The sequence below is a fragment of the Aulostomus chinensis genome, chromosome 22 (assembly GCF_037954235.1).
Source record: "Aulostomus chinensis isolate RoL2024-O1b breed Wild chromosome 22, RoL_Achi_v1.0, whole genome shotgun sequence".
Lineage (NCBI taxonomy): Eukaryota > Metazoa > Chordata > Actinopteri > Syngnathiformes > Aulostomidae > Aulostomus > Aulostomus chinensis.
In genome coordinates, this window is record NC_141341.1 from 9,302,898 (window position 1) to 9,320,201 (window position 17,304).

A 17,304-nucleotide genomic window follows, 5' to 3' on the forward strand; every position below is an offset into this window, starting at 1 on the left:
GTTACTCAGTATAAATTGTGACATTGTGTATTCTGTACATTTATTTCTGACTTGGAATCAGACAGTCTGTCTTCCAGGGACTGTCCTCATCCGTCCTTCTCTGCAGGATGATGTGTGAACTTGTTCGAGGTGATTCAAACACACACCAAAGCAGTGAGGTGAGCTGGAGCAGGGGAGCTTCTGGATACTGTTATCTGCTCCCTCATCCTTCTACTGCAGCTGCAACATCACCGCTGCAGCAGCAGCAGCAGCAGCAGCAGCGACGGACTCCGAGTTGCTGCCTGATTTATTCAGATTCCACTCAACGCTTTTGACATCGGTTATTTTAAGTCATCCCTCCCTTCGCCTCCTTGACAGGCATGCGCCATCTCCATCCCTTGTATTGCGCGGAGGGGAAAAAAAAAAAAAAGTGGGCAGTTCAAGATTTCATATCCGACTTCACTTTCTCTCAACTCCCTCCTTTCTCTGGTTCCCGGGAGTCGTTCGCTCGGACAGCAGTCCCAGCTCTAGTACCTGCGCAGAGCATCCGGAGCCGCGTCCCCCCCGGCAGGACAGTCGCACTGCAGCAAGACGAGCGAAGCTGAGCTGGCGGAGAAGACTTTTCTACAGCAGCCAAGAAGTCCAGTCAACATTCATCAGCTAAAATGCTGCTTAGGAGAATGCGGTAGGTTTGAAGTGGTGATGCGTTCTTGGTCGTATCAAAGTTTTAATAAGCATTTTTTTTTCTTCTCCACTGGAGAAACATGGACTGGTGAATTGCATCACAATAGTTGCTGTCCCCAGTGGAGGTCCTGAAATTGTTCTGCAATTGACGCAGTCACTTAAATAGTTTTCACTTGTCTTTATCTTCTTCGTCTTTTTTGGTAAAGTCTGATGTTCCAGTGGGTTTGATGCATATTTGGCTGGTTGCTCATCTTCCTTCACATCAGTTGTATTGTTTTGAAATAATTTTAAAGCCCCCATCAGATGTTTCACGCCAGTTTGCCGGTGAATTTCAATTCAATTCAAAGTTGGATGCCATGGATTTACTTTCTTTACCATTTATTGAATATAAAGTTTCACTTTCTGACATTTGTTTTCTTTTAAAAGCTATTGTTGTGGGATTAAAGTGCTGTTACATCAAGCTTTGAAATGGTGCCCTGCAGGAGGAGACACGTGCTTTTGTCCAGAGTGCACACTTTGCCCTTTGCGTTCACTCTGCAGCTCTCCTCAAGGCTCATGTGAAACCCATTAGCGGACAGGTAGAGACGGAGAGACGGGCAAATCGGATGAAGAGATGGAGGACCTTTAAGGATACGTCTTAAAAGTCATTCCTGGTCACATGTGAACTGGTGGAACAAAACATAGAGGCTGGTTGTGGCTGAAAAGGTCATTTCTGATCAAACATATTGAACTTTGAGAAGCTTTTTCAGGGTTCGATACATTCAGAGTGTTCTATTATCGGAAGAGGCAACATCCCGCATGTTGGATGTGGGAATGTCTCATATAAGGAGTGTGTGATGTTGATTCTCAGCTGATGCACCGAAGTTTGATTCAGAAAAAGAAACAATTACAAGAAAATAACTGAATATGAATTTTGTGTTCTCTCCAAAAAAAAAAGGCAGATATAATGAACATGGCAGTTTTTGCTTGTAGAGCTAATTATATCCCGTTTTCCGACATTTGAAGAACATCGTACATGATTTAACACCTTCAAGCCAAATCACCAAATGCACTATAATCATAATTTTATCTGTTTGATGAATGTTAAGTTCATGCAGCTTCTACTGTACCACGATCTTTTGTTCAAAGGTTCTTTGTCTGCCGACACGCGGCCTGTGGTCATCGACAGATTTGTTGAGTCATGTCCCAGATGAGGTGTTTGGAAAATGTTTCTTCTCTTGTTCCATTTCGCAGGCGTGTTGGGTGGTGAATCATGTGGCAGATGGTTTTTACATCGGCCATGTTTGTTGGGAGGTGGACTGTCAGTGTAGGGCAGATGTTTGCACAGGCTGAAATGTGGGAGAACCCTTTGAACAAAGCTCATTGGATGTGTAGGGGTGTTGGGTCCCGCGGGCGTTGATGGACTATTCCATGTTTAGTCAGTCAGGGGCTCTGCTTCAGGTGATAGCATGAGGAGACTGCTGCACCCATCAGGTTGTTTTAAACTCCAGCACATCTTCTTACTGGTCTTATCGGGAATCACTACACGCTACTTGGAAAGTTTCCATTCCGAGGAAGTTCTTTGGCAGCTAAAAGTGTATTTTGCTAGCGACCTTTTCTGACAAGGGTGTAAAATTTTTATAGGATTAGTTTTAAATTATGAAGGAAAATGTTCTGCAGGGAGTTGAGGTGGCAGTGGGGGGGGGGGGGCAGAGCTGGTATTTCACAGCAACAAGGCTTTAAGATTGAATCCTCTGTGGCTGGTTGGGGCCCTGCAGAGGGCCCGCAAGGGCTCACTGAGCACTCCGGCTTGGATACTCTACGTTGCTCACAGGTGTGAATGGTTGTCTATTTCTACATGTTGGCCCCATGCTGGACTGGCTACCCGACCAGGGGCACCCTGCCTCTCTTCCGATGACAACTCGGTCATGGCAGTTGGTGACTCCTTTCAAAAATTATCATCAAATTGTGAATAAAAAATCATTTTACAGTGATACAAATGTCCAAAGTTTTATTTGTCTAATTTTAGTTATGGCAAGACTTCATCCTTCTGGATTCGTCTTTAATACTGAGGTACGCAGTTGGATCGTACTTTAAAAACATGAACTAATACAAGTAGAGGCTTTTTCACATCCAGAAAAAAACAGTCAGGAATTTTGCTAGAACTGAACAAACTGCAGAAGTCTCATTCAAGGAGCTAGTTATCAGAGGTGTGTGTGTGTGTGTGTGTGTGTGTGTGTGTGTGTGTGTGTGTGTGTGTGTGTGTGTGTGTGTGTGTGTGTGTGTGTGTGTGTGTGTGTGTGTGTGTGTGTGTTGATTTGTTTGTACTTGTAGAATAAACTAAATGACAGATGTTGATTCATTTCAGCGGAATGATAAACTTTTGAGGAGTGACCTGGATTCAGGATCAAGTAGCTGATCATTAAGATTGCTCCAGGCCGCTGGCAGCATGTTGCTATTAGCAGTATTTTTCTGGACATGTAAGAGATGAATTTCGATCAGATTCCTTGATGGTTGACAGAAGAATCTTTTGGTGCCTAGAAACCATCTGGAACATTTTCTGGTTCTGTGATGAGAAAGATGTGTTTGGATGGCTGGATGATTAAAACTTGCTCAGTCCATTTTCCCTGGAGATGGGAAGAATCAGTTCTGGACCAATATGACCTCTTTTTGACAACCGGGAATAAATAAATGATATATGTTCATATTTTGGAGCCTCTTTACTGATCTCTTGTAAGTGCTTTCTAGATAGTTCTGTACTGTTTTATACTTTTACAGTAGATGATGTTTAAATACCAATTGCAATTGTGGCTGCAGCTGCTGGGAGGTTCACCAATCCTTTACAAACTGCACCTGAGGGTGGACGGTTCTGAGGTGATCGGTGTGTAAATATAAACTCAGACTACAGTAGATTTCTACCTGTATTAACTCCGTCGCTCTTCATCATTGCAGTTCCAGCTCGGTGCTGTGCAGGGTCAAACCAGTTTGACCTGATTAAATGGTGATAAGTGGTCATTGTCCAGGTTCCGGAACTGAAACATGGTTTGCATAAGCTGACCTTGATGCAGGCGCTGCAACAGAGAACAGAGGCCACCCACATGATATAATAGTGAGCGGGCTTGTTGCCAGGTCAGCACAGACGAAGATCTCATCATCCACATTTTAAATTCACCCTGCGGTTTCAGTGTCTCTTGTCAGCTGATGACTAACATGTCAGTCTGTTTTCTCTCTCTCTCTCTCTCTCTCTCTCTCTCTCTCTCTCTCTCTGTCTCACACACACACACACACACACACAACAGTGGATTAGCTCTTCTCGTGGATAATGCTGTGTTTGCACTTTGACGACCTGTAAATGAAGTGTGTCATTGATTTCTGCTGCAGTCGTACTCTCAGTAAATTGAGCAGAAAATGCAGAGTGACAAGCTCAGTGACAAAGTGAAAAACTGACGTAAAGAAGGAACAAACATGAAGAGACCAGGATTTTTTTCCTTCTCCGTCATCAATCTGAAAGCGCAAAATATTTAAACATTCTCACTATATGTTTCACTTTTAGTTTCTTTTAAGCATGCTCTGGGGCGGTTCATAGCGGTTGGAAACTTCTTTTTCAGTCCTTAAAAAGAGTGAGAGAACTGAAGAGAGAAAAAGCAAGCAAGTGTGCCAGTGCCCCGTCCTTTAATTTTCCCTGAGGCCTTTTGTGAGGCCGGCGGTATGAAGAGAAAGCACAGTGCGCAGCTGTCCTCCTGGACCACTGTTCACTTTTTGTAAGAGGTTTTCTTCTCAAGAATACTAATAGTGACACCAGCCCATGGAGTCCCCCTCCCCAGCTGGTGAGGAAACAGACAACAGTTATTCTACCATCAAAGGACGCCATTCTAATTTGACACAAGTTAGCGGCTGTGTTTGTGTGGACTCTTGCGAAGGTTATTTGATACGCAGATGCAGAAAAGCCAACTTTGTTAGTGCTTGTTAAACATGTGTGTCTCTCCAGCGGCGTCGTCGCAGCAAAGACGAGCGTGGAGTTTCTTTACACCCAGCCACGTAATTACGTCCCCAAAAAAATGAAAGCTTCATCTTAATCAATGAGGTTGCCACACAGACTGAATCTCCTCTGAACTCAGTATCTTAACTTTTTTGTCCATCAAGAGTGTTGATGGATGTTGAGGCTGTGTTGAGGACCACGTTTAAAGCGGATGGGATTTCTTTTTGTGTCGGCAGCTCGCATTCAGGTCACACACACATACACACACGCGCACGTCCCACTAGACATTCCAGCAGAAGTGCCCGTACAATTCCAACATCTACAGCACAATCAAAGTATTTTATCGAGCGTGAAACTAACTTTCAGCTCGGAGTGCGCAATAAACCACCATTTTATAAAAAAAACAAAAACAAACACAAGTATGAAAGCACTTGTTTTCTTCATTTGTGTGGGATGTTGGGATTTCAAACTGAATGTATATTTGGTGCTCGGGAATTATAGGATTGTGTATTGTGACACGACTTTATGCAAGAGAGACCATTGTAAGTTTACAGTTTCTATTTTTAACATTTATTTGTTTTTCTCTGCTTCTCTTTTTTTGAGGTAGGGACTATCAGAGGGTTGTGAAGTGTGAGTTATGACTTTAGGCGACACAAATCTCATCGGAAACATGAAAACATTAAAATTGAGTTTTTCCCTGATATTCAGACTTGAAGTATTTTAATCATGTTAGCAGTGTGATGGTGACAAAGTATTTCTTTGTCACCACCAACAAGTTTCCTGTTTTTGTGGCTTTAAATATCTCATTAAATATTAGATGGATTTGTAACAGTTTCATTTTCTATATTGTCTTATCATCAGGTCAAAATACTTTGTAAGAGTTACCTGTTCTAAATTTCAGATGGAACCATTCACAGGGATAGAGGGTTGTATTCACCATTTCCAATGATAAAAAATACAGAAAGGAAATCAGTTACTTTGGTAAATTTCTCAATTTTAAAGCACTTAAACGACTATTGGCCCTGATATGTAATTGGAAGCAGGAGCGGCGCTCTTTATTAATGAATGAACAGCTTCATCACTGCTGCTGCTGCCTCGGAAGGTTGTGTGAGGTCACCGCGAGCATGCTGCCATGGCTGCTGGCTTAATAACAGGGCCAGTCTGGTGACGGAGAGATGGCAGGATGCCGCTGGGCTGAGACGCTGTGTCATTAGCTCCCGGAGGTGATGAATGGTTTGTGGTGAAGGGCTTGTGCTTTCAGCTTCCCTTTGAAAACCAAAAGACTTTGATTTGCTCTTCTTTTTTTTTAACTGCAGCTGAGTTTTGAGGTTCACTTTTCAGTTTCTTTTACATTCTTTTAGTTGGAGATTTCGCTGGAGTGTCATAATGTCTGTAAAAGTAAAGAACTATTTTGCCAAAATAAACAGGTGACCATCCGTACATGGTATGTAAGCTTAGATGCTTTCTAGGCATACCTGGCAAAAGCTAAAGCAGCCCTGCAACAAATCACGTCTTCAGTAAAAGTTTGTGGTAGTTATAATGTGCAGTTTTGGAGGAAACTGGTGTCCATTCAAATGTATCCACTTTATGGTGGCTGTAGTTTGTTTTTCTTCTTTCAGTCTTTGCTCCGCATATAAATTATAGGCATAATTTATATGATTTAACGTTTAGGCCTCGAAAGTAGTGCAGCTCTGTCGATGGCGTGGTCCGTCTGTCAGTCCCAACAAGTTCTCCAATCCAACTAAACTTCAATTGTTTGATAAGACAAATCAAACAAATCTCTGTTTGGCTCCCATTACGAATTAATGTTGAAAAATGTTAAAGTCCGCTTAGGAATGAGGGAAAGATCATGGTTTGGATTCAAATAAGCACTTTTAAGCTTAAGCTTAAAGGGACAATCATGGTTTTTAAAACACTGTCTTGACTTGTGGTTGCAAGCAGGAAACTTAGTGGTGTGCCAGTCCCCGAAACAGCAGTCTTGCCTCATGGCTAAGAAAAAGAAGAAGATCTTTATTGTCATGAAATGTGTCCACGGCATTTAACCCGTCCTCTATGGAGTAGTGGATAATAGCAACATAATAGCTTTCTACATGTTTGTGGTGAGGGAGGTAACCTGGAGAGCATGCAGACGCCACACTGAAAGGACCAGGGAGTGGGCCACACGGAACAAAAACAAGGCTCCAGCAGCTCTCTGGAGTTACTTTCTCATTTGTATTGTTGTTTGATTTCCCTCTGTCCCTTGGTTTTAAGTGATCCATCACATAAAGATCAACATAGGCTGTTTTGGGCATTTATATTTATGTTTGTTGGCTGTTTTTCTTGGGAAAACCCTCCCTTTAGGTCGCTACTTTGACCAAGACTTCAATATCGCAAAAAATAATTTCACTTTTTTTTATGCATGATGAGAAACACTGAGGACTGTTCCTTTAGCCCCATTCTGAGGTTTATTTGTGAAATAGACTGAATAGTGTCTAAATATGATGGACGTCCATGAAAATAGGTAAAAAACATTCATTCTCACATGTTAGCAGGATGATGATGTTAGCATTTAGCAGAGAGTGCTGAACGGTGTCGTAGCATGAGGTATATTATAGTGGTAAATACAAATCATAAATAGTAGACAGCCAAGCACAGTAACTGTACCCTTGAGATGCTGTGTTGGAGGTAAGAGACTTATGAAGGTGTAGTCATGACCTCTGAATAAATCAGTTTGGTTCTGGATCATTGGAGCATGTCTGCCGGCTAACTGAACCAACAAAATCAAATCTTCAGCATCAGAAAGGTTAAAAAGGTGTGAAATTGGATACCGGAGATTAGAAAGTAGAAATAATCCGTCTTTCATTTTTATGTCCCTCCTGCCATGAGTTTACTTTACGACTATTTATATCTCACTTTAATTCTTGCTGTTTTTGCCTCTTTATCCTTTTAGACATTTCCACATTGTTGCCCTGTTCTGTTCAGTCTGTCGTCTCTCTCTGGCCTTTCCAACTCAAACTCCATCTGCTTTTGGTAAGTGTCTCTAACTTGGCTCTTATTACCTGTAAAATTTTAATCATTCCAACTGTAACAAGAGCACCCCCGCTTAATGATTTCCTGCAGATTATGCCCAGCTTCTCCAGGTGACCATCCCCCATTCAGATCCTGTGTTCGCCCCACCGGGCAGCTCCATCACCCTCCCCTGCTCGGTGTCTCTGTCCTCCGCACCAGCGTCCTCCTCTCCTTCACCCGCTCCACCGCGGATCAAGTGGACGGTTGTATCAGGTGGGGTGGAAACACAGATCTTAGTGGCACGGGGTCAAAGGGTGAAAGTCAATGAGGCGTACCGAGACCGAGCCGCCCTGCTCAACTACACCTCCTCTCCTGATGACCTGTCACTGTGGCTGGGACCTCTGCGCTCCAGCGACTCTGGTCACTATCGCTGTGAGGTGCAGCAGGGCCTGGAGGACGCCAGTGACATCATCCAGCTCAAGGTCAAAGGTAACAAAAAGATGAAGATGATGAAATTATTTATACAGCATATATCTTTTTGAACCATTTTGATTGCTTTGATCAAATTTCAATAAAAAAACAACCTAGAAAGAGGGTTGAGAGAAATACATTAAACATGTATCATTCATTTCAATGTCGTATCGTGTGTGTGTGTGTGTGTGTGTGTGTGTGTTCAGGTGTTGTGTTCCACTACAGAGATGCCTTGGGTCGGTATGTGTTTTCCTTCCATCAGGCCAAGAAGGCTTGTAAGGCCATCGGGGCAAAAATCGCGACTCCTGAGCAGCTTCTGGCAGCTTATTATGACGGTTATGAGCAGTGTGACGCCGGCTGGCTGGAGGACCAGTCTGTCAGGTATCATCTGATTTAACCTGTAAAAATGTGAATAAACATTTCTGGGTGTAACATGAACAAAACATAAGCACATAATTGTTGTTTTTTTTGTCTTATTTTTAGCCATAGGTGTCTGTTTATGCTGAGAGACAAAGCTTTAGATATCAATCTTGTGAACTATTGAATAATTAATACTGTAAACTTAAGACAATCTTCTGTAAAAGGCTGTTTGTTTAGACACCAAATGTTGTCAAATTTGGATTCAGATTTTGATGAACTATGACCTCTACGCAGAAATATGTGAAGTCACAAAGTCTCCCTGTGAAAATCAGTGTAAAGTATTAAGAATAGCACCATGAAATCAGAAATCTGTCTGAAGGAAAACGCTCATTGTTTCTGGTGTTGCATTACTTCTACAGGTATCCAATCCAAGTGCCTCGTGAAGGTTGCTATGGAGACATGGATGGGCAACCAGGAGTGAGAAATTATGGGACAATGGATGCAGAGGATCTTTATGATGTTTATTGTTACGTGGAACAAATGCACGGTTCGTTTATTTGGTTTATCAATATATTAAAGAAAGGAAATGATGATTTGAAGAACATTTTTACTGGGTACTGCACATATCATGTTGATTTAGAATAATCTGTGTTTACAGGCGAGGTGTTCCATGACTCCACCCCACAGCAGTTGTCATTCGATGAAGCGCAGTCGTACTGCCGAGCTGCAGGAGCACAGCTGGCTACAACAGCACAGTTGTACTTGGCGTGGAGCGAAGGTCTGGACCGTTGCAGCCCAGGCTGGCTCTCAGATGGCAGTGTACGTTACCCCATCATAACCCCCAGAGACCGGTGTGGAGGCCCTCAGTCAGGAGTCAAAACCCTCTACCGCTTCAGCAACCAAACTGTGTTCCCAAAGCCCTCGAGCCTTCATGACGTCTATTGTTTCAAAGGTGCGTTTTTTTTATTCTCAGATATCTTAAACAAAGATTTGATTTGGTGGAACTTAACTTAATTTTTAAGACATTTTATGCATGTAACCGTAAGGTGGAAGACATAATATTTCATGGCCTCTATTTCTTAAACCTGATTTTTGCAGATACTAGAGATGTGCCCTCTGACTCGACTGTGGACTACGTGGCCACAGAAGCTGGGGACCTCGAACAAGATGTTGTTATTATGATGGAAAACGATCAACAACTGCAACTAAGTCAACATACCGAGCAAGTGGAGCGAGAGGCTCAGAGTGTGCTTGAATCCTTCCCCTTTATCTCTGGCCCTTCAACCGAAGAGAACCTGGTTGACACACACACAACGCTCATGTCAGACACACCTGAGTCTCTTTACAGCACCACATCATCATTCGATTTTCTCCACAAAACTTCACCCTCTACAGAAGTAAGCTCTCAGCAGTCTCCAGCACTGATGGCCAGCACCGTTGACAGCAAAGAAATGTACAGTTCCCCTGAAAACACATCATTTTACAACCAAACAGATTCAGACCAGAGCTTCAACCTTCACTTGTCTGAGCTTGAAAGCACCACGAGGTTCCCCAGATTTAATGACACTCACACACATAACCAGACAGTTCCAGACGCAACCTCCAGAGAGAATACATCTGAAGCAACGCTACAAATGCAGGAGACCACATTGGAATTGAACAGCACACTTGACAACTACACTGAGATGTACAGCAACCATACTGAGGATGAGAATATCCTAGAGACCACTCCTGTGACCCTTGACCCCAAGCTTCAGATGACCCTGGAGGAGGAGGTGTCTCTCACGACTTATTCATCAAAAGAAGGAGAGCTTGTTGCACAGTCAGCTCAAACGACCCTCTCCCCTCATGAGCTAACCTCGCTGCTGATCCCTCAGGATGAGTCTGGAGATACTTCTCAAGGTATGGAATGGTGCTGGACAGAGACAAGATTAAAAGCCATACAAGCTAAAGTTTGAAAATTTTGTTGTGGCACAAGACGAAAAGTCAGTTTGATCCTCTTTTCCCCATGAATATCTTTTTTTGAATGTTATGGCAAGTAGAGATATTTCAGTCTGAAAATGGTAGACTGCCAAACAGACAATTCATCATGGAAATCCCTGGATACATGGCTCTGTCAGGGCTAGAAATAGTCAACATATCAAGAATCGATTGAAGCTTCAAACATTTTTCTATGTTCTTTTCCAGAAAGTGACCTCGGAGTCGAAGCTGTCAGATTTCTCCCGACATCAGAATCAACAACCAGCGTCTCAACTTACCAAACGCCTGGGGCCTCTACCAGCAGCAGTACTGTACCTCGTAACGGCACCTCAGAACCTCCTACATCAGCCCAAGATCCAACCTCTTCACCCGGGCCACAACATACTAACAAACCGAGCTTGGATATCCTCTCTGCAGCAGCATGGTTGTGGGACTCCTTTTCAAGACAGGAAGGAAGTACAAGCTTAGAAATTGAAGACACAAGTGATGAAAAGCAGCCGCTCCCAACAAAGTCTGTAGTTCAGTTGATTTCTGTAGCGAGCTTACCCACCACTGAATCGCCAGAGGGATCGAACACCTCCGAAGTGCCAACCGATTCCACTTCAGGACAGTATCAGACGTCTGGTCACAGAGTGCATTTCGGCACTTCGGCCACAACTTATGAGGAAGCAAGTGGAGAGGAACCTCTTATCATTAGGGCAACAATTGGAGAGCACATTAAAGTCGCTCCAACTCTTAAAGAGAATGTAGCAGTCAGCCAAACAACTGAAGCGGAAGCTAAAATGGACCAAGCTTTGGATGAGGATTCTACACCTACCCCAACCCTTGAAAAGGAATCTGCACTTACCCCCATCACTGAAGAAGAAGCTCCAGTTACCCCAACCTTTGGAGGGGATTTTACACCTACCCCAGCTTTTGGAAAGGAAGATGAAGTTGCCCCAATCCTTGAAGAAGAGGATGATGCCGGTGAAGAAGATGAAGTTGCCTCAAGCTTGGAAGGGGAAGCTGAAGTTACCCCAACCACTGAAGAAGATTTCACACCCACCCCAGCGTTTGGAGAGGAAGATGAAGTTGGCCCAAGCTTTGAAGAGGAAGCTAAAGTTACCTCCACCTCTGGAGAGGGTCTCATGGTTGCAACAACCCTTGAAGACAACGTTACAGAAACCCTTGAAGAGGAAGTTACCGTCTATCCTCTCAGTTCAGAGTTTCAGCTGACACCCACAACCGGACCTCAAGAGTCCCAGAATGAACTGGAGTTCAGCGGAAAAAGATCTTCCGTCACCTCCACGAGGGCACCAGAATTCTTGTCCAGTACAAAGACCAATGCTGCCAGCGCCAAGACCACCACTGTCAGGACCACCACACACTGGTCCAAGCACAGCTGGAGCCCGACCACCTCGACACCCCCAGTCTTCCACCAGCCAGCAGAGTCCCACACCCTAATACCCCCAGTGGACGGGGGTGTGGTAGATGTTGACTTTAGTCTCACCCAGCTGCCCACCCTTCACATGTCACCCAATGAGAGGGCAGCTGTAGGCGGTACAGGGAGATCTTCAGGTAATGTTACAGTCACTCTCATCAGCCTAACCGTCCTCTGCTTCCTACTCGACGCAGCGATGTCCTAGAATCCCTGGTCTGTCTTCTGCCCCAACCCGCCTTGCTCCATTTTCTTTAAAACACCTCCCCCCTTTCAAATGACTTTGTTTCACTCGTTGTCTCAACAAGCCCACTCACACTTCTGACCCCCCCCCCCCACCTTAAAACACTCCTCACCTCTCTCCTTGTGATCCCACCTCCTCTTCAAGATACTCACACTGGGGACGGCTCCCGTCTGACGTTTGTCTTGTTCTGCATGACGTTTTCCTCCTCCTCTAAAATATTGACTTCTGTGAAGTATTGTGACATAGAGAGATGCTTCTGAATGAATGTGGCTGTTCCAGAATGAGGATTCCAGCTGTGGTGTATCTGTTTACTTTGACTTGATTCATTCCTGAGGGCAAATATCTTCACACTATCATTTTCTTCTGGGTAACGGAATCTCCTGCTGTAATCTGGAAGTCACTCGATAAGGGATTCTGGACTATTGCAGCAATTGTGGTGAATGTAACTGAAGCCACCAGTGCTACTGAAATAATGTCTTGAACAGTCGACATTTAATCTATAAACACCCGGTCAAGTCACGTGGTGGAACTGAATTTCTGTTGCTTTTTTAAAAAAAAATTTAGATCACAGTTAGATGATTATAAGCACAAACATCATCGTTTTTTCTTTTTTTTTGTGTGCAAATTTTATGGTTTTGTCCTCGTCGCAGTCTACTGTTTATCATCTATCAGGATTTGTATTGTGTTTTCAGGTGTGAACATGATAAAATCAACTAATGAATATTTGTTTCTTGTCTTTCCATCTATTGCTACATCTGGTTTGATTTTCTTCGGTATGAGATGTTTACACTTTATTTCCTTTTGTTTTTACTTCAGTATACTTACCAGACATTTGTTTGTGTCACTACATTGTTCAGTGTCAGGTGAGTATTTGCATCATATGCCCGTTGCCCATTTTGGCCGAGGAAAGAGAACATCACATTAGTGGAAGTAACCGGTAGAATTTACTTGCTAATTAAAAGGGATCCGTTCTTCAAAATGTAGAGCTTCACTCTTCCACCTGCAGAAGCAAAAAATCCATCAAAATTCTGATGGAATGTTGCCACTTGTTAAAACACAACAAACCATGCAGGGTTCTTTTAAACATCGATGCATTATTTTGCAGGACACGACCCACAGACTTATAATAAAAAAGAGGAGAGGATCGAAAGGAGGTCCCTGTCTGTTCCTGCGCTACCTCAGGAAGTGGTTGATAACACGATTTTATTTTATGTTGTTGTTTTTTTTCTTCAACAAATCAGGCAATAATTCTGAGTGTCGTATGATTCTCATTAAAATTGCGTAAAGCGCTTATTATCCCCCATTCGCACCGAAAACCACAGAGATTTCTGAAAACAGTATGAGTGAGCATACAGTATAATGACAGGCACCCCGGGGTTCCTGTTTATAGGGTGTCAAGGAAACACAAATAAACCAAAACCACTTGTAAAATGTTTTATTCAAGTTTGGACACAAATGTGGTTACTTTCATCCTTTTTTTTTTGGACCCAGAAATTTAAAGGACTAGGCCGACCCTTGCGTAGTGTCCATTCAGAGTAAAAACTTCAGAGTAGTAAGAGATGAGGACTGTATACTCGCATAAACATGCTGGAAAATCCTGAGATTTCATGCAATGTCACACCCAACACGTTTAGAGTGGCCTTTTAAAGAAGATTTTACTTAATTTTCTGATCTGTAGTTTTTTTAATTGCATTTTTTCCTGTTAATTAGACTCACAGAGGAAATGATGAATTTGTGAGTCCAGTGGAAACTGCAGAAGATATACTTAAGTGATGCAACAGCCTGCAGTACTGCAGTAACTGGATCAGTTATTGGCAATATAGCAAACTATAATTTCATGTCTCCCACTGGGAAACACCAGGGGTCCTTATTAGCATGAACTGATGTGTATCGTTCACTTTCAAGTCAAATTTCACAGCAAAAAGTTGGTGATAAAACCACACCAGCTATTATTATTCATAATATTTTGCCAATAATATTCCTCACACAATATGTATCAGTGTGATATTACGAGTGAATGTAGCATCGCGCCTAAAATCTCACGTCAGAAACCACCATCTGTCTTCTATACAACGCCACTTAAAACATAGAAACTAACAATTACACGGAGGGCTTTAGAAAAGAGAAGAAGGAGAAAATTAAAAAACTGGTTTCTGGGTACTGAAGCAACAGAAGAAGACTCAAGTGGACATGAAGAGTTTTTCCTGGCAGGACTCCCTCCAAGGCTTGTTCCCTGCTGCCATCTAGTGGCTCTTATGTATCATGACCCTGCTTCTTCTATTGGAAGATATGTGGAAGAGGATGAAGAAAAAAGTGTATACCTTAATCTACTCAGTAAATAATTAATATGTATTTGTTGAAATGATCACATATGTGTATCATATATGTGTATAAACTTAATTCGATCATCAACACTGAACAGTTCTAGAATAATCTGAACCGCTTCACTAATGTGTTCCAGATGCTTGTCTCCAGAACCCCTGTCTCAACGGAGGAACCTGCACTGACCTCAATGGACAGATTCAGTGTCTCTGTCTCCCAACGTACGGCGGAGACTTGTGTCACATGGGTGAGCTCCATGATGCTTAACTTAAGTGTGGGGGCTGTTTAACGGAAGATAACTAATTATGCCAAGATTTTTTTTTCAACCAGTAAACATCGAGGCGCTGTTTAATCAGCTAAATTATTGCCAGCAAAAGATGGTTTTTTTTATGAGCTTTTATGAACAGAGGCTGAGAACTGCTGTGCTTCTCTTGACTTTTATATTCCGTTATCTCTAGATAAAAACGTCATTAAGTCCAAATTGTTATCTCAAGATACCTACATTCATTTTCTCTTGAAAGGTTATTTATCCGGAGAAAACAAAAGGATGTTGACTTGTTGTCTTGAAATAACCGAGAAGATGAGTTACTCGAGCTGTGTAAGCAAAGATCTTGAGAAAATTGTCTTTTGTTTGAAATAGAGGTAGATTCAGCTATTGTCACGAGAAATAAGAGCTTAACTATCTCGAAATAACACACTAATGTACTCCTGATCTCAAAATAGAAGCATTTCAAAGTCACTCATAAGCGCGGCTCTTCTCAGAGAACAACTGTTTCCAGTAAATATGCGGGCACAGAATGAAGTCACCACTATATGAGACTCTTTGTGTGATGTTTTCAGACCTGGAGAGATGTGAACCAGGCTGGGACAAGTTTCAAGGCTTTTGCTACCGACACTTCAGCCAGCGGCTGAGCTGGGAGGTGGCGGAGCAGCAGTGTCGCGTGCAGGGAGCTCACCTGGTGTCCATCCTGACGCCCGAGGAGCAGGACTACATCAACAGTAGGTTCAGTGCAACGATAAGACCAAGACATTGGTGGATGATGTATTATGGTCATATCTGAGTGTTACCACTGTCCCTTCCAGACAACTACAAAGAATATCAGTGGACTGGCTTGAATGATAAAACCATTGAGGATGATTTCCGCTGGTCTGATGGAAACCCGCTGGTGAGAAGTGTTCATTTAAATGATGTTTGAGTCAATGTGTGTATGTGTGTGTGTGTGTGTGTGTGTGTGTGGGTGGGGGATATTGAAATGTACAGAAGAAGAAAAATAGTGTTGACGTTGTGTGTGTCTATGTATATGTATATATATATACATAGACACACTCTGTATTGACTCTGGTTCAAGGTTTTTCATGTCTTATTTTACCACAAAAAATGGTTAAAAACAATAAAAGTTCAGCAAAGAGGGGATGCTGGAGTTGTACCTTGAGAATGAAATGGTTCTCTCTCATTGAAGCTCATATCAATATGGATATTTGAGACGTGGGAGCAGAATTATTTGACAAACCATCCATGTTTCCTCTCTCTATGTGCACAGTTGTATGAGAACTGGTACCGAGGTCAGCCGGACAGCTACTTCCTGTCTGGGGAGGACTGCGTGGTGATGGTGTGGCACGATGACGGGCGCTGGAGCGACGTACCCTGCAACTATCACCTGGCCTACACCTGCAAGAAAGGCACCTGTGAGTAGCAGACAGGTTTTTCATCACACGACTCACAGGGTTTCTGAAAAATTCACTGCGTTTCAACTTCCCCTTCAGCCTCGTGTGGTCCACCGCCCAAGGTCAGAAATGCCTTCATATTCGGAAAGCTTCGCCAGCGATACGAGACCAACGCAGTTGTGCGTTATCACTGCGATCAGGGTTTCCATCAGAGACTGAACCCTCTGGTCAGGTGTCTGGCTGGTGGAGGGTGGGAGAGACCCCAAATTGTGTGCACCCCAGGTAAGATGGCGGCTTAATTGAACCCTGACAAAGGAAACACCTCGGTACTGCACCTTCAACTCCAGATAATACATATATTACCACCAAAATACAGCGAGGAGAATCAAAACTAACAAACACACAATTTCAATTTCAAAGTGTTAGCAACATAGTGACGTATTTCCTTTCAGAGACCGGCGCTTTAAACCAAGACCTTGAAGTGACATCACCGACAGACAGCAACTTTACCCCGACTGAAGATGAATTTGAGACCACTAAAATGTCACCTCAGTACTGGGACATCAAGTTTTAAAACACATCTGTGTCTTTTTCCTTTATTTTTTTGTTTGTTTGTTTGTTTTTCAAATTCTGCTGTTGTAACTTGACAAATACACGCTTTAACCGATTAATGCTCAAACAGGACAAAATCAAGGGGGCACAAACTGAAATTTCCACTTCTTTCCTGGATGTCTCTCAAAAATCCTTTCTACTGTATTCTGTCAGAGATTTTAGACATTAATGTATTAGAGGTTAAGGTGATCGGCTGATGGGTCATCAACTTCCTCAGCTTTTCTTTTTTTTTAATCTTAAGAACTTATTTCACAATGGTGCTAATGTCTTTAAGACCTTTCCATCCAACAGTGTTACGTTCTTCTCTGTGTGATGTGGAGTTCCTACTTTTATAACGAATCCCAAAGTACAAGGTAAAGGAAAAACAAAAAATACATGTACATATTTTCACACCCGCGATTGCTGTCCGACGCCTTTTTTTCCCGAGAGAAACCTTTGATTTCCAGCAGACACAGTTTTGTTCGTCAGCTTTATGTTGTAATAAAGTTTTGTAGAACAGAGCAAAGAATAAATTGTTCTCTTATTCTACCCTTAAGCGCTTGTGTGTGGCTTTTACTTTGTGTGGCTCTGAGAGACGGTGAAATACAGTAAAGTTCGTGGGGAGTGTTTGCTATGCTCACTGTG

The 17,304-nt window shown here is 42.8% G+C and overlaps 1 protein-coding gene across 1 annotated transcript; it reads left to right on the forward strand.

Annotated features, from left to right (window-relative positions):
• Nucleotides 1–333: 333 nt before the first annotated feature.
• On the forward strand, nucleotides 334–17,204 carry LOC147240646 (brevican core protein-like). The gene is made up of 14 exons (XM_086192549.1): nucleotides 334–664; nucleotides 7,551–7,630; nucleotides 7,721–8,098; nucleotides 8,287–8,461; nucleotides 8,860–8,987; nucleotides 9,099–9,392; nucleotides 9,539–10,342; nucleotides 10,628–11,977; nucleotides 14,543–14,650; nucleotides 15,244–15,402; nucleotides 15,487–15,569; nucleotides 15,945–16,089; nucleotides 16,168–16,350; nucleotides 16,521–17,204. Exons 1-14 carry the CDS (start codon nucleotides 645–647, stop codon nucleotides 16,640–16,642), a joined length of 4,029 nt encoding a protein of 1,342 aa, XP_086048675.1. The 5' UTR covers nucleotides 334–644; the 3' UTR covers nucleotides 16,643–17,204.
• Nucleotides 17,205–17,304: the final 100 nt, after the last annotated feature.

Coding starts and splice junctions, on each gene's coding strand:
- LOC147240646 (XM_086192549.1), top strand. CDS start 645: ATGCTGCTTAGGAGAATGCG. Junction 15,570..15,944: donor GGTCTGATGGAAACCCGCTG/GTGAGAAGTGTT, acceptor CTATGTGCACAG/TTGTATGAGAACTGGTACCG. Junction 16,351..16,520: donor CCAAATTGTGTGCACCCCAG/GTAAGATGGCGG, acceptor ATTTCCTTTCAG/AGACCGGCGCTTTAAACCAA.